Here is a 23,538-nt window from a genome sequence, read left to right on the forward strand (position 1 = left end):
TCAATGCTAGAACAGGACAGCTGGAAATGAATGTAATGTGTCAGCATAAGTTAAAACACTTAAAATGTCCTTAATTTTTAAAAGCTTTGGTAAGGTGGTAGACAAAGCTAATCAGTTAGTTTATATATAGAAACCCAAAGAATTTAGATGTAATAAAATGACACGATTATGAACAGGTATATGTGGTTTTTAGTTGGCTGCCTGAAAGAACTGTCTTCTCGGTTTGTTCTCTCCGTAGGAAAGCTTACACTACAGAGCATCATTAAGATGACAAACTATTTATTAGGACGCCAGGTCTCTCAGGACACGTTAGCACCATCTTCTAGGGGGTGTGTACTCTGAGAATGACATCTCACTATTTTCAAGTCAATTCCAAGAATTCCTATATTGCAAACACAGAGATGAACTGGATTTTACCTCTTTTGTCTCTGCATTGCTTTACTAAATACAGAAGGCTGCATTAAGCAACCAAAGAAAAGCAGGTATCCTCAAAAGCAGCCAGCGGACTCCGAAATGCAGAAACACAATTTAAAATATGATCCTAGAGGAAAAGTGCTATTATATAAAGACCTCAACTTTCTGTTATTAAAGCAAAACTGTCCTACAGAAATGTTTTATTGAAGAAACTAAATTTTATTAACCTCTCATGTTTGTTTCTTATATTTCCTCGAAGCGACATTAAAGCCAAGAAATTGCTTACCACTTCCACACAGTCTTTGTTCTTCCTAATGCCTCTAGAGAACCGTAGAAATTCTAATTAGAATTAGCAGTTATAACCTACATATTTTATTATTATTTCAAATTTAGTTAATCATTGCTTTAATTCTTACATAATATCACTATTATCATTAATTACTATAAATTTTTAAGGAAAATGACACTTATTATAGCCTTGATGTTTCTGTGTTGCCAAATATCATCAAATCAAATAATGAAACTAGAACACATATACAAACCCCAAGAGCTGCATATATGATGTACATTCAAAAGTACTAACAGGGCCTTTTCCAGCTGTCTCCCATATATAGAGATACATAATTTTTTTCACTAATCCAGAGATCATTTTGAGATATACCTTGCCATAAAGCATAATTATGGCTTGTAAGGAGCACCCAAATATTATAAGCGTGGGAACACAGGATTTGGGAACTGGGAAACACATTAGAGGCCAAGGATTTGTAGTGGCCATCATATCTTGCCTAGCCTATTCACATCAATGCTCCTTCATCTATCTGTGAATTCCCATCACCCATATGTCTGCCAAACACCTGCTCAATCGTTAATCATCAAATTATAGGGCCCCTAACACTTAAGAAACAAAACTCCATTTCCTCAATGTGAAGGTCACTTTACCATCTACAGGGCAGCCAAGTCCTGACCCAACAGACTGTGCTTTCAACCCAGTATGGGCCCCCTCTCCCCCCTCCATTATTTTGCTAATAGTGTTCTATGCCTAGAAGGCCTTCTTTCCTCCTCCCCCTAGTGAAATTCTACTTAAAACATCAAGGCCCAGGTGAAATGATACCACCTCTGGGACCTCCCTAGCCCTACACATAATTAACTATTTCCGATTTGTGCTGCTATGGCTTTTTAAAAAGATCTATGTTGATATTTCAAACAACTTGATTAAATGTAGTGCACCTCTTCCTCTCCCCCTGGCTAGCTGATGAGTTCCCCGGTAAAAGAACAAGATATATTCTTGTCTCTCCCTCCTTGCACATATTGGGGACTTTACAAATAGAAATTGAATAAAATGAGAGATCCATTCTCTCCTAAAATAAACATAATTTGGTTTATAATAGAAAATTAAAAATAAGTTCCCCTACAACTCTAAGATAAGTAATTCAAATAGAAAGTATAATTTAATGGTACTTTCCTATATTAAATATTTACACATTTAAATATTATAGGTATCAGAACTAGCATATTTTACCACTTCTATTTAGCAATCCAGATTAAGCAACTTTAAATGCCTAAATTAAACATGTTCTTAAAACAATCAGTAATGCTTTCCAATGCATTTAGGAAACAGACGTGAGCTCTCCAAGCCCCTTGCAGTAGGAGGAAATTCTCAGGTTTTAGAACAGTGGGTCTAAGAGCTTTGGAAATAGGTCTTAGAAACAATGAGTGTGTGGCTCAGTCCTGACTGCAGCTGAGTGACTGGTAAACTGCAGCTAAGAATGCCAGGGCAGAGGGGGGTCCCTGGAGCTAGAGACTCCTACTGACTTCTTACTGATCCTGCCACCTGCTGACCAAATTATAAATCAAGGCCTTGCAAATGACAAGGAACTTCAGCGATTACGGTAAAATCAATCAATAGTTATTAAGTGTTATTAAAAGAAATGGCAGTTTTGTATCATGAACATATGTTTTGGCTACATTATATTTGTCTGGAATATGCTATGATGCTTAATTGTTCCCTTAAAGGTCCCTTCAGAAATAAATCTTAGTAGAAGTGATGGTACTGAAAGGTGTGCCTGGTCTGATCTGTACTCGGATACTCAAAATTAGGACAGAAATAGTAGCACCATTGCTTAGAAAATTCAGAAACTTGGAGTTATGAGGAAAGGAAATGCAGTATTCTCAACAGTGAGTACATGGGAGCCTTTACATGATTTTTGTTAAGTTTTACTTTGGTTCGATTAGATTTTAGAAGTCGCAGTAAGAATTGCTTCTATTGTAACTGATTGGCTCTACCAAATGCTGCTCTGAAGAACAGGAAATTCTCTTGCTGAATTAACAGTTGTATTAAGTGTCAATAACTAAAACGAAATACACACACACACACGCACACACCATGTTAAATGAAAGGGAAAGGGGAATTAATATTTATTGAGTGCCTGCTATGCTAAGCACTGTGCTGGGTGCTTTAAAAATACATAACCTTACTTAATTCTCACAACACTACTAAGTAAACATTAGTCTACTCATTTTATGGATGAGAAAATTCAGTCTTAGAGGTTACAGGTATCACAGCTGGAATGCAAATATTTGTAACTCCATTTTCCCTGGCTTCCCCCACTATGCCACACTACTTTTAGAAACTCTCCAATGGGTTTTCTAGTTACCTCTATGTTTCAAACTTAATTTCCTTCATTGATAAAATAGTCACTTCTAAGGTCCAGACTAATGCTAAAATTTTATGAAACCTATGATTCTTGTGGGACTCAATACAAATACATCAATAAGTAAAAGATCAAGTGCTCAATACAGAATGTGCAGAGAACTGCAGGGAAAAGTTCACAGAAAAAATAAAATAAAATTGCTTCTGAATAGAAGAAAAGCTGCTCAACTTCACTCCTAATTTCTAAGTAAAAATTATAACATGGGTGATTTTCCATTTTCACCTCTGCGATGAGCAAAGGTTGAGGGAAACAGATACTCATATGTTTTAGGTGGCAGTATAAAAGAACGCAAACTCTTTGGAAGGCCATTTGGCAATATCCATCAAAATTATAAATGTACACAGCATTTTATCAGGAATTTCCCTTCTAGAATTTATCTTACAGATAGATCCTGTGTGCACAAAGGTATGTGTGGGTACATGTTCACTGAAACATCACTTGAAATCACAAAAGACCGGAACTAACCTAAATATCCATTACTAGGGGAATGGTTAAATAAATTCAAACAAGCCCAGACCAAAGTATTCTATGCAGTATATGAAAAGAACTCAGGAGATGAAAATAAGCTATTATAGAATAATACCCCAGGACACTGAATCTTACAAAAGTCACATTTCCACATGCTAGGGAAAGCTGTGACTAATGAATGGTAAAGGTGCTAATTCTAAGGGCATGGGAATATGGAATACCAATTTCTTCGTTGTAAAGACTCATTCAGACTGAAAAAATCCTATGCTTAACTAAACTATCAAGTCTGCAATAATGAGCAAAATAATAATATTAATATAAATTCTAAAATTCACAAACCACAATGTTTAATTATAAGATTGAGAAATCACCTCTATAGCACCAAAATTATGTGGGGTGGGACACTCACAAGAGCCTAAGGATCTAATCATAAACAAAGCACTCTATTATCAACTCAGTAAAATATCCTTACTAGGTACCAGATTCTGATATTACCGAAGAAAATCTGCTTATAAAAAGAAACTATAAAATTCCTAGGAAACCAAATTGATAAGCAGTACAAATGTAAGAGGAAAGACTACTTAAGCACTAGACCATCAACCTTATTCCAATATCATGAAAACTTTAAGCCATTAGCATCTCCTCTGCTTCTCAGTAAAAATGACAACTTTATAATAGAGAGGGAATAACACATATTAAACAATAAAAATAAAACCTAGGTTTTCAGACAAATAACATTTATGCAAAATAAAATTAAAACGGAAAAGAGTTACTTTCTTTAGTTGCTAGGTCATTACACTTAATGTATTAATCTACTCACGTTTGACTCTGTCCAGTGTGGAAAGATGATGCATGTATACAGTAGTAGAAATTTTAGAAAAGGAATGAATTCAATATATCAGAATAAAGAATTTATATTAAAAAAAAAAAATGTACCTTTCATCTGGGTAGCGAAGTTCAATGCCAATTTTGCGAAAAGATCTGGATTTTCAAACTTGTCCTCCTTAACCTTTAGCCAGAAACAGTTTTCAGATAATTCTCTGGGTTCGATCTGGAACAAAATAACAAAGGTAAGTTTCTAAGACATTACTTCATATTTAATTTTTCAAGAATTCACTTTCACCAAGATTGAATGATAGTTCCTTTATGCATTTACCTACTAAATCGATTTTAGGAACTATCAAAATAACACTTTTTAAGTAAATATTCATTGGGAAAGGCACAGAATTCTATTAGTATACAGAAAAGGTACATGACAGCAATAGGACAGATCGCAAATTACATTTTAAAAAAACCTTCCACTGAAATAAAAAGTCTTCTACTGGAAGAAATCTTAACAATAATTTAGTAAATCCCTCCCCAACTCACATATATCTCACATACATACAACTCACATCTTCTTGCTCCTAAATTTTTAAAAATGGGAAAACTGAGATTCAGAAATGTGAATTCCCCACATTCACTGACTAGGCTGAAGGCAATAACCATAATAATAGTTGATACATGCCTCCTACCATGTGTCTGATCAACTCATCTAATCTAATCCTCACAATAATTCTTTGAGGCTGGACCTATTATTATCTCCACGATAAAGGTGAGGAAACTGAGCCCCAGAGACCTTAAGTGGCTGTCTAGGCCAGTAAATGGCAAAGATGGGATTTAAACCGAGGCAGTATACCTCCAGAGAATTGCCCTTAGCCGCTACACTGAAACCCAAGTGTACAACTGTGCGTTTTCCAGGACATCATGATGCTTCATGATACCTACGTACCATTACACTGCATGCTAAATTAATGTATCATTACATTTACCCACACAAATAACTGAACCAACAGCTCCAGGATCCTATAGTTTACCAGATTGTGCCTAATTTTTTTAAAAATCTACATTCTAAAACCATCTATACCTCATTTACTTTTATGAGCAAAGCATAAGTATATACTTAATGTTAAAACAGATTTAACCATTATTCCAGTCAAACCAATTTACTATGTAGATACCGTCAGGTATCACTATGTTCTTAGATGAGTCATTTCCCCAAATGGTAGTTCGGGTTATTGTATTTTCATTAGAAAATTAGTTCCTAGTGAATGGGGACTCGGTCAATCTCGATAATAAGCTTTTTACAAGACATATTATTTGGTAATAATAAAGCAAAATAATATTCAAAAGAAGAAAACTTCATATATCCTATCAAAAAACAACTACTGTCACCTATCCCAAACAATCTAAAAACTAAAAAAAATTCCCTATGAACCAAAATAAGATAAAAAGGTTCAATAATATAAAAGATTGTATTTACTGTTACAGTACTTAAAGTGAACGGTAAAAGAATCAAAATTCTTTTTCATCTGATATCTTTCAAATATTTTATTCTCTAATACCACTATCACTTTGATTTTCCTTTTGCCTTCTACATTAATTTCAAATTATCTGTGGAGTTTCCACTTTGTCCTAAGATGAACATGGGACAGTGGACTCAGGAAGAAAAGCGGAGTCAGGAGTCGTGTTCTGAAATGTGACACAACACTCATATGCAGCAACACAGTTCCTTGCACAGTAATGATCACCTAGGTCCAGACAAAGCCAAGAAACTCTAGTTGTAGTATTACCTTTGACCAATTAATTCTTTTCATGGACACCTCAGGTTTATATAGTTTTTTCTGCTTCATTCCGTAAGGCAGATCAACGGGTGCTCCTGGAAGGGGAGGAATGCCACCGAGGGGAGGTGGCGGAGGAGGTCCCCCAAACAATGGTGGTGGTGGTGGTATGCCACCAGCCATTCCAGGCAAAGGAGGGGGAGGCGGGGGGGCTCCTGTGGGGGGAAGTGGAGGTGGGGGGGGTGGGGGGGGTGGCCCAGCACCAGGCAGGGGAGGTGGTGGAGGAGGGGCTGGAATTCCTGATGCGCCTGAGAGTCCAGGGCCCTGAAAGGTAAATAATCCAATTGTTTAAATGCTTACAGTAAAATATAGCAGCAAAGAAAACTTATCAGGAGACACTTGTGCTTTGTTTAAGATTACCTGCACTTTATTTAATTGAGCAACATCTAAGGGCTTAACAGTACAATGATAAAGACTCACGTAGATTTGTTTTTTAAATATGTTTTTATTGATTTCAGAGAGAGGGAGGGAGAGGGAGAAAGAGAGAAACATCAATGATGAGAATAATTGATGGGCTGCCTCCTGCACGCCCCACACTGGGGATCAAGCCCACAACCTGGGCATGTGCCCTGACCCAGAATCAAACCGTGATCCCCTCATAGGTCGATGTCCAACCGCTGAGCCAGGCCGGCCAGGCTAGACTTGCATAGATTTTCAATAAGCACTATAAACTCTGGACATTGACTACTTTTGCTCACACACTAATGCTAGGAAAGTTGGCATCCTCAAAGATTTTGTGGAACACTCCCCCAAAATAATGAAAAAATTTTACTTTCATTATAACTATATGCAAAGTAGTAGTATTATATATAGCTCAGGCCCGTTAGGCTAGTTGGTTTGAGTGAGATAATTAATACTTAAAAGGTCACAGATGTGATTTCCTTTGGGCCAACCAGCTTTTACACAAAGAGTCTAGCTCAGAGCAACAGTACCTCAGCTGTCTTCTAACACCAATAATGAATACTAAGTAACATCAATTTGCATATTAATACGTTTATCAATGTTGTTACATCTATTATTTCTTTTCATTGTTATTATAACCCTGTGATGCAGGCAGGGCATTTTTATCTCACTGCTTACAGAGGAGGAAACAGTAACTGCAAAACTGCTCAACGACTAAAAAAGGGTCGCAGAGTCGAAAACATGATTCAGATTTGAATGTGGTCCCTCTTATTCCCGAGGCAGCCCTCATTGTGCTCCTCAGGAATGGGTGTTGTTGCCAGGAGGGGAATTCATTCACTAGGACTGGATTATGGGGAGAGTGAAACTCATTACTACTACCAAAAAGGGGCTTCGAATTCACTGTCTAACCTGAGGGAGGAGGGGGGAGGGATGAGAGAGAACACAGCATTCCATGTGGTCTGCTGGTGTGCTGATTAATTACTGATCACAGCGATTCACTTCCCGAAATAAATGAACATGGAAGTGAAGTTGTTTATTATAAACATTCTAGGAAGCTCTACCATCTTTTGTAATCAAGATATGACATTAGATTAACTGAGTGAAAGGTTTAAAACCAAGGCTTATCATCGTCACTAACAATATGAATTTCCTACTTGGACTACTTAATTGGGCTAATTAAACTTAGAAATGTCTTTATAAAATAAATTAGTTGAAGCATATTTTTCGAATAATCAACTTAAAGGGCTGATCTATTAACAAGATTATCAAAAATTAACAACCATGAGTAGATACAATTCGAATGTGCATTGTCCATATAATTTATTCTCATATATGAACTTATACATGTGTGTCTAATATATACAACCGAGGTAGGTGCTCATACACCTAACAAATGACAGTCCTCTAGAGCAATGCAACCCTCCCCAGAGGTTAGGAAGAATTAAAGAGAGGATTAAAATATGCAAAATTATAGAAAACAGACTGATGTTTGCCATCTTGATGGAGATCAAAAAAATTGTGGGGGAAATTAAAATAATTTTTCTGAAAAATTCAGGAAATTAGTAAATTACCCTACATTTGTGTATAAGTTTATTTGTTAAGTAATTTGAAAGGTAAAATGTGTATCCCATTTTTATATCAAGACAGCAAAATTAAAGTAATACCTGTTTGTAAATATAAATGTTGCCTCTATTAGAGGTCGTATTTATAATATAAAATGTGTGCAACCACTACAATTTTACTACTATTTAAAACAGGATTTTACTCAAGTTAAATACATATTTTACAAACTTAATAAAGAATCTCTAATATTTCCATTAAATGCCATCAGCCTTTCAAAATCAAAGCATATCAGCCCTTTTATTCTGTCCAATGAACCATCAGGAATGGAACAACTGAATTGGGCTACGATGGAGTACTGAGAACTGACTACTGCAAATGAATAATATTTGACACAATTCTGAGTGCACTAGAAAGTACTGCGTGAGTCTGCACATGTGTAGATTAGTGCCTTTAATAATAAATCAGCAACTACTTGCTAAAGGGCATAGCCCTGTGCTAGGTGCAGTAGGGCTTTGAGTAAGAATAGTAAGTAAAAACACTGTCCTCAAGGTGTTTATGGTCCAGGGGAGGAAACAAAGCAGACACACAAACAAATATGAGCCCAGCCGGCATGTCTCAGTGGGTGAGCATCGACCTGGGATCCAGGAGATCGAGGTTCGATTCCCAGTCAAGGCACATACCTGGGTTCTGGGCTTGATCCCCAGCAGGGGGAGTGCAGGAGGAAGCCAATCAATGACTCTCTCAGTGATGTTTCTCTCTCCCTCTCCCTTCCTCTCTCTCAAGTCAATATATATTTAAAAAACAACAACAAAAAACAAATATGGCATGAGTGGTCTGCGAAAGTGATATAGGAGTCCACAGAAACTATAATTTAATTATAATTTATATTATAATATAGTTATAATAGAAAATTCCTTAAGGGAGTTTTTGGTGATGCTTTCCCAAGGATATTTTACTGAGCTTACCCTTAAAGAATATGTTTCACAGGCCCAGATGAACAAGGGAAGGCATTTCTGACAGAGTAACATTAAATTGGCATTTCTCAACTCAGTTCCATGAAAACACTATTTTCCAGGAGATGTTAATAGGTGGTCTGAGGTAAAGGGTTCTGTGTCTGAATGAGTTTGGGAAAGCCATAGGAAAGAGGTGGGCAGGTAGGTGTCTTCAGTGTGGGACACCTCAGAGCCTTTAATATGCTAATGAGCAGGCTGATTCACCAAGAAGGCATTTTAAGTGTCCCAGATTTATTGGACTATGGAATGGTTTCCTCATGAAAGACCTATTAGCATCTCTGTAACTAATGTCTGGGAAATGCTGGTGGAAGGAAGTGTGGAGACAGTAAATTCTAAATTTGAAGGGAGGCAAGGTGACTTAGCTGCAACAGAGGCTGTAGTTAGGGGAGCAGTCAGAGACTCGGCTGCGAAGGGGAGATAAGGGACCCCATGAGAGAAGGCCTTCAAATTCCTGGTAAGGAGATTTTTATTTGATCCTGAATGCAACAGGCAACCACTGAACATATTAAAGCCTAGAGTGACAATAATCAGGGCAGTGTTTTAGGAAGATTAATTTGCCACTGACAAAAAAAAAAAATGAATCTGAGGAGGAAGAGACTAAAGGCAGGGAAAAAAGTTAAAAAACAATTGTAGTATTCCAGTCAGGATGTAATGAGAGTGACCCTGAGTGGTTCTGGGTTTTGATGCAAGGGAAAAAAGATGGAGAAAGGACAGATGTAAAACAGTGGCCAGCTGCCCCGCCGGTGTGGCACAGTGGTTGAGTGTTGACCCATGAGCCAGGTCACGGTTCAATTCCTGGTCAGGGCACAGGCCCGGGTTGCAGGCTCGATCCCCAGCAGGGGGCATGTAGGAGGCAGCCGATCAATGACTCTCATCATTGATGTTTCTTTCTCCCCCTCTCCCTTCCTCCCTCTGAAATCAGTAAAAACACATTTAAAAAAAATTTTTTTAAAAACACACACAAAAAAGTGGCCAGCTAAATCTGTCAGGTGGCAGGGCAGGGAAAAGGCAAATATCCTTCCAGCTCCATTTAAAAAAATTGGTGGTAAAATTTAAACAAATAAGAATGGAGATCAAGCTGGTTTGAGGAAATAGAGATGACCACAAATAATGCATCTGATTTCAACATCCATGTGGAAAAATAATCGAGAGCTGGAAATACAAGAAAAACTCAGGAGGCGTGACACCTACTAAAAGGTGGTATTTGAATTATAATATTGAATGGGATATTAGTATAAGGACATACAGAGAAAAAAGAGCAGAGGACAGAACATTGGGATATGTCACCATTTGGGGGTCAAAAACATCAAGAGAAACAGAGTTCTCACAGATGGAAAAAGGGAAGTCAGATGATAGCAAAAAGGAGAAAGACAGACAGTCTGGTACAAAGAAATGAAATGAGTGAAACAGGCTAAGGGTAGGAAAAGGCCATCGCCTTGGGTACTTGGGAGTTCTGTGGTGACTCTGAAGTCATTTTTCAGTAGACTGATGGCAACAGACCTAATCAATCAACCAACACCTGGGCATCCACTATGTTATGAAGTTATCTAACATTTCTGAATATTCACTTAAAGCAAAGAAATGTGTTGAGAGAGTACTTATTCAGTTCTTAAGTGTAGACACCATGATCAAGATTTTAGTGTATATGGGACCTTTTCATCACAGAGAATGTAGGTGTAAATGGAAAGTTTTTGAAACTATGGTAGTCAAGATTGAAAAAGATCTCAGAAAGTTTTGGGGATAATTAAAATTAAGGAGCATTTTCATGTTAGTTTTAAAAGGAAATAGCATGCATCTAATTTTTCAAATCATCATGAAAATTTCATCTCAGAAACAGTTTTGCTTGTGTAATATATACAATTACGGATATTCAGGGCATTTCAGGCGACTAATGCCTTATTTTTATCCAAACATTAAAATGATTTATTGTCCTGGGTAATCAAATCTGTAGTTATTTCAACAAAACTGTGAAACTGTCAAAAGTCTGCTTCTGGTCATATTTTTCCTTCCATCTAACAAGATAATTTTCCACCATCAAACTCGCTGTGACATGACACAAAGTCTATATCTTGTTTCATTACCTGGGTTCGAAGTTGCTGGATTTCAGTTTCAAGCTCTTTGATTTTCTCATCTTTTTTCTGAAGCTCAGCCTGAGCTTCCTGTCGAGCTGTGAATTCTTCATCAAACTGCAATGATCACCACCATAAATGTACACTTCAGAATATAGTTATGAGAAAGCTTTAAACAACATTAGGTATTAAATAAGTAGAATGTCTCTTGCTTCGCTGAATTCTCAGGTCACTCAAAAAATCAGAGCTCGATTATTTTCATGCCAATTCCACACCCTGTGGGGGTGGGGTATTGTTGTGGTAGAAAAGAAGAAATATGCCCCCAACCCAAGGTAAACAAACCCCATTTTCACTTCTGAAAGAAAATACAAAACAAAGTTTAACAGGGTGAACTGAGAAGTCTCTCTTCATATCAGTAATGGATCTTTTTTTTCTGTTTTTCAGTTATGTTTTAGAATTATTCATGTTTTTTAATGTTTCATCCCATATTTCCACATTTATTCAATTACAAAATGCAACCAAAAAATTAGCCATCAAGGCGTTCAACTCCTTAATTGTATTTAATCTTGAAAAGAAACTGCACTTGGATGTGCATTAACACAAATGAGAATGTTCCTGCCCGGCCGGGCATGGCTCAGCGGTTGAGCGTTGACCTAGGATCCAGGCGATCAGGGTTCGATTCCAGGTCAGGGCACATGCCCGGGTTGCGGGCTCAATCCCCAGTCAGGGGCTTCCAGGAGGCAGCCGATCAATGACTCTCACATCATTGATGTCTCTCTCTCTCCCTCCCTCCTCTCCTTTCCTCTCTCCAAAATCAATAAAGATATATTAAAAAAAAAAAAAAAAAGTTCCTATTATAATCTTCACTGCCTAGCATCCAAAAAGTAGTGCTCCATGAAATCTGCCAGTACAATGACACAGGCATTCTCCCACACGTAGTTAACCAAAAACACTTGTCAAAATGTTCAAAGAGGGAAATTAAGGGGTTAAACTACAGTGTGTAAGGCAGAGACCATCTGAATAGTGAACACCCACTGACTGCATCCTGCCCGGCTCTTAGCCCACTAAGCAGCCCAAAGAAGCCTGCACCAACTGAACACTGCTTATATCCAGCTGAAGAACATTTGCCCACTATTGTCAATATCACTTCAAGTCATTTTAGAGGTCTATCCATTATCCCAATGAGGTTATTTCTATTTTTAAGTGATCTTTTACGGTATAGAACTGTCTTTAGAGATTGTGAGACAATAAAGTATGTTCGCTATAATAAATATTCATCCCCACTGTAGATTTGACCTTTGGAAGCCATAAAGTGCCACTCAGCCCTGAATCTGAAGAAAGAATGAGTGAGCAAACTGGAAATCACAGTGTTTGGGTCAAACCTGAAATACTACTTAGTTAATTCATTTGTTCATCTCTACTTGAGTCCTAGAAAAATGTCCCACACAGGTTGGTCCAAATTCTCTCTAATCTCTTTACATTTCATACCCACTCCAGATCCTTCATCAGCAAATGACCTTGTTTTCTAGCTCACTGAGAAGACGGAGCTTTTTCTACTTCACTACTGCCCCTGTGGACGAGCATGAAGGGGGGATAAATGGTGGGGGAAGGAGACTTGGCTCTGGCTGGTGAACACATAATGCAATATCCAGATGACGTATTATAGAAATGCACATATGAAACCTATATCATTTGATTAACCGATGTTACCTCCATTAAAAAAAAGGATTTATCTGATTCTATACTCCCTCCCTCCCTCCCAAAGTTAGCTTCTCCTGTGTGCTTCTCAAGCACAGTGTCTACACAAGCATACTGTACAGTTTTCCTCTACAAATGGTTGGTTTGTTAGTACTTCTGAAGAGAGGGACACAGTGTTTCTGCTTGAAATGATCTTAATCTATAAACTCACAGAAGGAATCCGAGAAGCCTGAGATATTTGAGCTGGAAAACCTTACAAATCCACTAAACTTATCCACTCCTTTGAAGGACAAAGAAACTATGATCCAAGGAGAGTAAGAGGCTTACTTCAAGTCACAGCTAATTAGTGGCAAGGTTGAGAGATCAGATCTTGTAACTACTGCTTCTCATTCTAGCCCCCTTACTCTCTCACTCTCTTTTTTTAACCGTTTTATATTGCCTCTTAAAATCACCCAGAATAAGAGAAGGCATGCAGACAACTACTGGGAGACCATACATGTTTTCATTCTAAATGCTGATGATGATGATAACAAAGCACCGAACACTGAAATTTTTTTTTCTTATTTCAGGACGCCTTTTTCCATAACATATGCATACAGAAAATTTCATAGGATAGATCATCATAATTTGCTCCAGTCTTGCGGTGTCTAATCACAGTGTCAGGGAAAAATTAAGGAGATTCTAAGATTATCGAAGGGAATTTTAAATGTGCTCCTTAAAACAAGAACATTAGAAATATAAAGGTCTATTAATCAAAAGCGTACATCTTCTTTCACCAATAAAAATGACAGCTTCACACAAACATTTTATGCTCCAGCTCTTAAAAACCTATTCTAGTAACTGAAAGAGCGAAGCCATTTCTTCAGATGCCCTGAAGTAACTTCAGTAATACTCCATAATTTCTGGAGTGATAGCAAAAGTGATTATCTAATCTCCAAGGTAAGTCATAACTTTGAAGAGACAGCAATATGTAAGCACTTCATCTTGCTGTCAGAGGCTGAAACCTGGAGAGCTTTTAGACTCGATCCTTCTTCCTGCCACCAACAGCAGAGAAACACTATGCTAACACTTCCTGGGGTCTAAAACAACAACAAATGCAACTTTTGGTAGACACTAATAAAATGGTAACTCTGCTTTTCATGAAACGAGACAATCTAAGATCTAAATAAAATTGATACATGAAGCTGGCATGTGCATAAGGGGAACCTCAGATTCCACCAAAACTACAGGAAGCAGCAGCAGCATCACTTAAAAAATGATGGTAAAATTCAAAGAAGGCAAGTCTAAGCAGAGAGAAACGCACATACAGAGAAAACATTGCGTCACTCTGTTGCTATCAAGAGCAATGACTTTACAACAGATGAGGTGAGCTAAACATCTCGGGGTTCTCCAAGGAGATACCTATTGTGAGAGCTGCAGGAAGGCAATGGAGAAATATATTTTGGTTGATCACTTCTAACTATATCCTTCATTTATCACTTTACTAGAATATGGTGTTTTTCTTCCATTATGGATTAAAGGTTATGTCTGAATCCAGAAACATGAAGTACTATGGAACTGAAGCAACATTTATAAGGCCTCACATAAAGAAACAAAGTGGAATACATATTGTGATTAAATTATTAATTTACCAATTATGGCTAATATTTTATAAGCCTTACCTTCTTTGAAAATTCCGTGGCTTTTTGTTCACTTTCTTCAACTTTTGCCTTGTTCACACAAGAATCTATTAAGATTGACCAAAAAATTATTAGAAATTATTGCATCGGATCTCTAGGTAAAACATGGCTGCCAGCCTGTAATTCTACTATGTAGACAATCATCTGCATGTCAACTGCTATTAAAGGGAAATTGACATAGACTACACAGAAAACAAACAATTTAACATAAATTTTCTTTTTTTTTGCATACCAACTGGATTCACTGATAGTATTGTTGAAGTACAAACTAAACATCCAAATATATATTTGACTAAATTATCGTTGTTTTAAAGGTATTCAATTATTTTGCAACTTTTACAATCATAGAATTCTTTAAAAACTGTTTTGCAGCTAATATGGGTGGAGAGGTCTCCAAGAATCTGTGCTTAAGATTATTAAGACTTGAAATAACCCGTAAAATACAGCGAGAGGGAGAGATACAATAACATTCATTAATTCAGGTTTCCTAAATAAAGACATCACTTAAATAACTTCTGATGGGGACAGAATATATTATGTAAATAAGGAAATAAACATTAAACTCGCATCTAATTAAATACCTGAATTAAATACTCTAAAATATAAATACCTGAAGAGCCTCTTTTGGACAATATTCTCATTATTATGCATACAGCCTCTCCTGTACCTAGCCATTCAATACCTATGTATCTATCTCCAAGAAATAAAAACATATGTCTATACTCCTACTTGAATATGAATGTCATAGCAACTTTATTTATAATAGCCTAAAACTAGAAAGAACCCAAATGTCTATCAACAAGTAAATGTATAAACAAATTGCACTATATGCATATACGGGAATACCACTCAGTTCTATAAAGGAATGAACTATCAAAACCTATAATACAACAACATAAATGAATCTCAAAATAATTCTGCCGAATGACAGAAGCGAGGCAGAAAGAGAGTACATGCACATTTCTAGTTATTTAATATTTTAGAAAATGAAACTAATCTATATTAAGAGAAAGCAGATCAGTGATTGTCTCAGGATGGCAGAGGCAGAGAGCCATGGGAAGGGGAGACTACAAAGGAGAATTTAGGATCTTCTGGGCGTGGAAGAGATGTTTACTGTCTTGAGTGGGATGATGGTGTTCAGTGTACATAAATATCAAGATTTTATCAAACTGTGTACTTTAAAGATGGGTAGTTTTCTCATGTCCAGTATACCTTGATATAGCTTTTTTTTTTTTTTTTTGGCTGGAGCAAGGCAAATAAGGAGGAAACTGGTAAATGATGAGATGGAAGAGGGGCCAGATCGGTGCTATGCTGGCAATGGTTGGTAATAATCTTGATTTAAATTTCAGTTGGAAGGTATCAGAAATTAGGCAGGAATAGAATCTGACTTCTAAAACATACAAGATTTACAAAACTGTGAAATCAAAAGAGATTCTATGCTCCTCAAGTCCAGGTGATCTTAAAATAGAGATCCATAAATTTTCTAGAAGTTCCTGAAGAACCTGCAAATTTTTGTGAATGTATGTGTGTGTGTGCAAGCGCATGTTCTAGTGCAAGTTCCACAGCATTCATCAGCTACTGCAAAAGGCCTCTGACCATAAAATATTAAGAACCACACATATATTTGACTTATCTGAATTTAGAGGATGAGAACTGAAGCCTAGAGAAGTGATTTGGGCAGGTAATAATGAGTCTATGATGCTGACTGTCCTCTCTCGCTTGATCCCTTCATCCCTCCCCACCCCAATACTCTTGATTAACAGTACACAATTATAAATACCTGGCACACAGAACACAAAACAAATGTCTGTGAACACTGAACGACCTAGCCAAAATCAACAGTACAGTATGTGTGCCAACTATGGTCTATAATAGAATATAAGCCAATACAAATATTTGGAAATAGTCCCTGAAAACTCTCTCAACAAAATGTGCAATGAATTACTGAGTTTATCAAGCTCAATGAAAAATATGCAGTGATAGCAGCATTCACATTAATTGCTACACAAGGTAAAAAGCATTTAACCTTCAAAAGTCATACCCTCACTACAGAAATCAATCCTAAGGAAATAATGAGAAAAAGCTAAACATTTATACAAAAATGTTCACATGAGATTCATTTTTAATTGTGGAAGCCCAAAAACAATCTAGATGTACAATAAGAAAAAAAACAGTCAAGATGATATGGTATTCCATAAATGGAATGTTATGCAGACATTCAAAGTCACATTTTAAAGGTTAACATGGAAAAATTATCAAAGTCCCAGTTTAAAGGTTAACATGGAAGTTCTTGTAATACAAATGCTCCATGAAAATTCCTGAGAGAGAGAGAATGCACTAAGCTAAAAAGTAATGTTGGTGGTTTACACTGTCACATCAGCCTCTACATTGCCTAGAATAAAGGAGCAGGCATTTAAAACCAGAAAAGAATAGCCCTGACTGGGTAGCTCAGTTGGTTAGAGCATTATCCCAATACTCCAAGGTTGTGAGTTCGATCTCCAGTCAGGCCACATACAAGAAGCAACCAATGGCCAGGCTGGGCGTGGCTCAGCGGTTGAGCATCGACCTAGGATCCAGGCAATCGAGGTTCGATTCCCAGTCAGGGCACATGCCCGGGTTGCGGGCTCTATCCCATGGGGGCATGCAGGAGGCAGCTGATCAATGGCTCTCTCATCATTGATGTTTCTATCTTTCTCTCTCACCCTCTCCCTTCCTCTCTCTGAAATCAATAAAGACATATTAAAAAAAAAAAAGGCAACCAATGAATGCATAAGTGGAACAACAAATGGATGTCTCTCTCTCTCTCTCTTACATCAAAAAATTTAAAAACTAATACATGATAGCCCCGCCAGTGTGCCTCAGTGGTTGAGCGCCAACCTATGAATCAGGAGGTCACAGTTCAATTCCCAGTGGGGGCACATGCCCGGGTTGCAGGCTAGATCCCCAGCAGGGGGCGTGCAGGAGGCAATCAATGACTCTCTCATCATTGATGTTTCCCTCTCTCTCTCCCTTTCCCTTCCTCTCTCTGATATCAATAAAAACATATTTTTAAAAAATAATAATACGTGATCAATAATGAAATGGAATTCATCTCTGAATATTACTATGAGCCTGCCCTGTGCTATGGGGTAAAGGATAGTATGTAATTGGCATCCAACAGCTGCTGTTTTCTTCTTTTAAAGACAAGACAAATTAATTCAGGCTTGAATCTTACCAATAGTGATTTCCATTAGGTATAAATAAAACTGTTTAACTGTAAGGTCAGATAGCAGAGCATATTTCAGAAGAGAGGCTTCACATCATCCAGAGACTGTTCCAGAAAGTACAGCTAATTACCAGTATGGATGATATAAGGGCATTTCCTCAGCCATACAAGTCGATGACCATGATCTTCTCAAATTCTTTTCTAGCTTTAAAGTCTATCAACTATAAAGTGTTCTACTTTGATAGAATTAAATGGTCTGAAGTTACTGAAATAATCCTGTATTTCTTTTTCAAATTTGAACATGAATAACACAGCCATATTACTAACTAGACCCTACTGTACATGGGATTTCTATTAAGCCATTAAGGTACCAGTAAAAACTGAATCAAAGGATTTTAGTCTTGTTTCTACAGCAGGGCGTTCGTCTGTAATAATACAATGGTTTTCTGTGGGGTATTAATTTTAACCTGAATTCAAGAGTGCTGAAACCTATCAAATAGGTTCATAGTTTTAATCACACAGGCAGAACTCTCATGATCATCATAATTAACAATTATAGTGATTAAGTACCCAGCAACACAATGATTTATCAGATATTAATAGAGGAAGTTCAGTAAGAGAGCTACTTTTAAAAAGTGCTTATCATACAGAAGAGAGTAAAACACAATGAATGGACACTGAGGATTATATTACATACCTATCAGATGAGTTAAATCAATGTCTAATCTTTGTCTATACTTGAAATCTGGGTCGGTACCACTGCAGTGCAGCACTATCTGTGAAACACACTCCTCAATTATTTTGTAATACTGTGGTCTGAAAGAGAGAGAAAGCATTCTTAAATACCCTTTCTACCTATACAAATCAATTTTCATAAGAGGTGATTTAGCGTGATATAAGAACTGTCTTTTTCTAGCATTGTTTTCTAAAAAAATCCTTCCAGACATTACACTCCCGTAGAAGAAATATGCCTACGTTTAAAGATGGTCTGGATGTTACAGTGCAAAACCCACTGTGATGTAATCAACTGTGACCACTTAGTGACTTAACACTCTAGTTTGCAGGGATTCATGCTTGAGTACAAAAATGCTTATCAACCTTATCTACTTAAACTTAAGCTGTTGTTCCTAAAGTTAATGAAAATAAATGACCTGTTAGTCCTACATCCGTGGATACAGAAAGAATTCTAGGCCTCTCCATGCTCTCAATTTTAATAAGGGGTGGGTATCTTGGCATTTGGTGGCAAGCAATGTCTTCAATTTACTGCAATACACTTACTTGAGATTAGCTGTAACACCTTACAAAACTGGACTGAGCCAGTTATACTACAGGCTATTCCGAAGATCTACTTATGCACGCATTTTAAAAGATCCATTTTATAGACACACTGACACTTAATATGCACGGGCAGAGCCTCAATTCGTTCAAAGTGTCTAAAGTTCTAAAACATATCCTAATTGTATAATCTACCAAGGTAATTCTGGCCTTAAAAATGACTACTTGCATACTTCAAAATTTTTTTAAAAGGCACGTTTTACATTAATATTTGGGGGAAATTGAGTACTGATCAGTGGATAATAAATTCGACAGAGAAAAATCAGAAAGAAATACTCTTATAGACAAATTATGACATAAACGTCCCTAAAATCGTGTGCTAATAACTAGCCAACCTACTAAAAGTTTGCCAATGAAGCCAAACAGATTCTAATTGCTCTTATATGTCCTTTGTCACAGGGCTGGTGTCAATAAAAATAAACAGTAATATACAGGGGTGGGCAAAAGTAGTTTTATTGTGTTAATACAAATAAATCATATAATAACTAATAAATAATACAAGAATAAACTCTGTTTTATATACTCACAACTGTAAACCTACTTTTGTCCACCCCTGTACATTACAAATCTGAGACTCTTCATGTCATCATCTGGTCCCAGGTAAATAATATGGGTTCATAATCAGTCTAGTCAATGAGTCTTTGGGTTAATAAGGAAAACACAACTGGTCTCCCTGAGAACAGGCTCATTATCTCTAAGTAGAATGTAAGTGCGTGTCACACTTCTACCTCACATGAATGTTCTCAGGATGAAAAGGATGTCATATTAGAGTAAGTCCTCATTTCATCAGCTCCTGAGAAATGGATGGCTTTACACAATTTTCCCAGGTAACTGTGTACACATGGCTACAGTACCCGTTTAATTACTAGAACTTCCTTTAGAAAACAACAATAATTTCAAGTGTATTGCCATCTTCCTGACTTTAAAAAAAGCTTAACATTTAATATTTTAAATACTTTTCTATGTCTCTGTAAAATCATGATGTCCATCAGATATTGTACTGGTCTGAACTATAATAGTTTTCTACATGGCTTTAGAACTGTCATTTTTGTTGCAACTGTACCTCACCCCATGGTAAACTTCCTTTCCCCGTTAAGCAAGTTTTGAGAAATCAGAAAGCCTAGGCTGCCAGAATGTCATGCATACTGACCCTAAAGAAGACCTAAGAGTCTCTTAAACAGTTGAACAGAACATGGTCACCACCTGATGGCTAATTTCAGTCGCTCAGAAACCTTTCTCTAATTTTCTGGTTTTCAGATAATATTCTGAGTTACTAGACACTAAAACTTCTAACCTTATGAGTTATTCTCATAATCATTTATTTTGAAGAACTACATTGTTTAATGTAAAGCTGAAATATTAGCATTATTATTTTCTTAGATAAGAACACATCTATTGCTAGATAAATACTATAAAACAAATAACGGTAAAACTTTACTTATTAAAATAAGAACTTAAAAGTTCTACCATAGACTCTTTAGTGCTGGCTCTGTTTAACCATTATCTAGCAAGAAAAATTCTTCATGGCGTCAATAAAAAATGTGGGCTCAATGCTATTAAAAGCCCTGGTGTGCCCAGCCGGGTGTGGCTCAGCGGTTGAGCATCAACCTAGGATCCAGGAGATCGCCGGTCGATTCCCGGTCAGGGCACATGGCCGAGTTTCGAGCTCCATCCCCAGCAGGGAGCGTGCAGGAGGCAGCCAATCAAAAACTCTCTCATCATTGATGTTTCTCTCTCTCTCCCTCTCCCTTCCTCTCTCTGAAATCAATAAAGATATATTTTAAAAACAAACAAAAAAACATCCTGGTGCTGGGGTACCCCATTTCTACAAATAAATTCTTCTGGCTCAATTAAAATAAATTAACGTCATTTACAAAGTGTTACCATAAGTCATCAAGCTCTTACATGTTATGCATGCACTGCCTGGACCCCACTACATTGTTAACTTTTCTTTAATATCTAATTCAAATTATATAAGTAGTACTCTGAGAACTGCTCCTTACCTGATATAATAGTCATTTCTGATGAGCAAAAAATGTTGTAGAATCGATAGTAAGTAATTTTCAGCAGCTGTGTCCTTCAACATGTTATACAGAAGATGGTATACTTCATTCATATCAGTGAAAAGTAAGTCAAGGAAAAAACTCAAAGATTCTTCATGAAAATTTCATTCACTGATGGATCATCTTGTCTCTACTACTGTTTCTAAACCTTCAACTCGTGATCCCGCATTTAAACATTTACACATAGAAATATAATCTATGGAAACATGTTTATATTTTGACAGGAGAAATAAAGAGTATTTTCAAGACCATTTGACCATCAAAACCTTAAGTGATCTGTTACTCATTATGTATTTTTAAATTTATCTTTATTGTTGAAAGTATTACAGATATCCCCTTTTCCCCCGCATTGACCCCCTTCACTCCACCCCCTCCCCCTCCCCAGGCCTTCACGGCACTATTGTCTGTGTACATGGGTTATGAATATATGCATGTCTGTTCTTCGGTTAATATTTTAAAGCCCAGATTATAGCTGGTACATAGGAACAGCAATGTCATTAATGAAAATGGTTTTCTCTTAATCTTTCTGAGAGGGAGGACCTATATTGGTCACAAAAGCCAGTACTCCTCTATATTCCCAGTGAAATAAAATAGAAAAAAGGCAAATGAGCATTTTGTGGACTGATTAAAAGATCATGAAACTGGTTTTATTTTATATGGATGAAATATGTAACAAAATCTGAAATTATTAATGTTTGCATTCATTTGTGTTTCATTATTTAATAAAACATGGACAGCAAAGAATGAAACCTGGAACATTTTTCTTAGGATGTAAGAGGAATGGTAGAAGTTTAAATGCTTTTAGTAAACTAGAAAACAGATTGCAAAAATGGATCAGGAAAATTGATGTCAAAGAAACGTAGGAGAGGAGATGTAATCCCAACACCCTAAAAATAACCGGAAACGTCAACATTTTCTCTGAAGTGGAATTAAGTGTATGCTAGATCACTTCTTAGCCCCCCATGTAAGAGGGTTGTGTTCAAGTCTCGTAAGGTCCTTTAAGTGGTTACAAAATGGCTCCAAATATAGCTTTGTGAAGTATGATTATGAGAAAAATCTATGTAAGGCCAAAAAGCAAGATATTTATTGACATGAAAAGTATTTAATATTATGGAAACCCTGTGGATTAGGGTCCCTAACGATGGATAAAAAATTATGAGCAATTATCCCTCATAGTAACGAAACTGTCATTCGATGCACACCTCCCCATCCAGTACCAACGTGTAAGACACTTGGGGAGGAGCTACTGGAGGGGAAAAATGCAATAGGACATTCGTGCCTCATCTCACAGGGGCACGGAAGGGTACATACATAAGACCAGGACAAACCAACCACTCTAGGAGTTTCAAGGAAGGGACTACTTCCAGTTTTGAGCGGGAAGGAGGAAGAGGAAAGGACATCACAGGGCAAAGTCCAGCTCAGAGGTCATTTTGGTTCTGAAGCATTTCTCTATTTCCTTAGAATCCATCAGGGAGAAACTGAATGGGTGTGAAACAAATGGCCCAGTGCTGTAAAGACCATCTTAGACATAAAATCACTTCCGTTTGTATTAAATCACTGCCATAGGAAGATTATATGCCAGCTGTATCTGACTCGGATGCTTCTAGCGCAGAGCTTTGTTACAGTCAGCTACTACCACATCTAAACAGTGCTTTGTTTTGCTAAGGGAGCAAAATATCTGGATTGAGAACAAGACATTTATTTGAACTGAATTCTCTCTCTAAACCACTGAGTACCACTTAATAAATTGAAAAGGTATATTACCTATAGGCACATATGAACTCAGTGAACTTTTCCCCCAAAATCCTTATGCACGAGGTATGTTCCCTCAGGCTCTTTCTTTTCGAGACCACTGAGCACAATATACGGCCACTGTGCAGATTTCAATAGGGCCTGTGTAAATCATCAGGACAGTCTGACAGTTCCTCGACATGAGTCTCAAGGACAGCATCAAAGTGAGGTTCTAATATAAATAAATGGATATAAACTGGGCTTGCAGAAAAGAATTCTAATAACGATTCGCAATATCACCCACGAATCCCTTTTTCACAGTACACACAAAATGATGTGCCTGGCTTGTCAAAAGGATATTCCATTTCTGCTCGAATGTCATTGAGACGATGTGATAACTCAGTTAGGTCGTCCTCTTTGTTTTCATCGAATACTTTCAACTGAATATCGAGCTCATCATTCTCTTTTTCTTTCAGATCCTAATATTTAAAGATAAAATTTAACAGATGAATAACAGTTTGGCAACA

General features: G+C 37.0%; 1 protein-coding gene across 1 annotated transcript in view; it reads right to left on the reverse strand.

Annotated features, from left to right (window-relative positions):
* Nucleotides 1-23,538, reverse strand: part of DIAPH2 (diaphanous related formin 2) — a 757,596-nt gene that overhangs the window by 512,361 nt on the left and 221,697 nt on the right. The window contains exons 12-18 of the mRNA XM_081126081.1: nt 23,372-23,490; nt 21,221-21,337; nt 18,580-18,698; nt 14,660-14,724; nt 11,313-11,417; nt 6,206-6,517; nt 4,530-4,644 (exon numbers count right to left, since the gene is read on the reverse strand). Coding sequence (XP_080982207.1) covers nt 4,530-4,644; nt 6,206-6,517; nt 11,313-11,417; nt 14,660-14,724; nt 18,580-18,698; nt 21,221-21,337; nt 23,372-23,490 — 952 coding nt within the window. The remainder of the gene's footprint in view (nt 1-4,529; nt 4,645-6,205; nt 6,518-11,312; nt 11,418-14,659; nt 14,725-18,579; nt 18,699-21,220; nt 21,338-23,371; nt 23,491-23,538) is intronic.

Source organism: Miniopterus schreibersii, assembly GCF_964146895.1.
Source record: "Miniopterus schreibersii genome assembly, chromosome: X".
NCBI classification, from domain to species: Eukaryota; Metazoa; Chordata; class Mammalia; order Chiroptera; family Miniopteridae; genus Miniopterus; species Miniopterus schreibersii.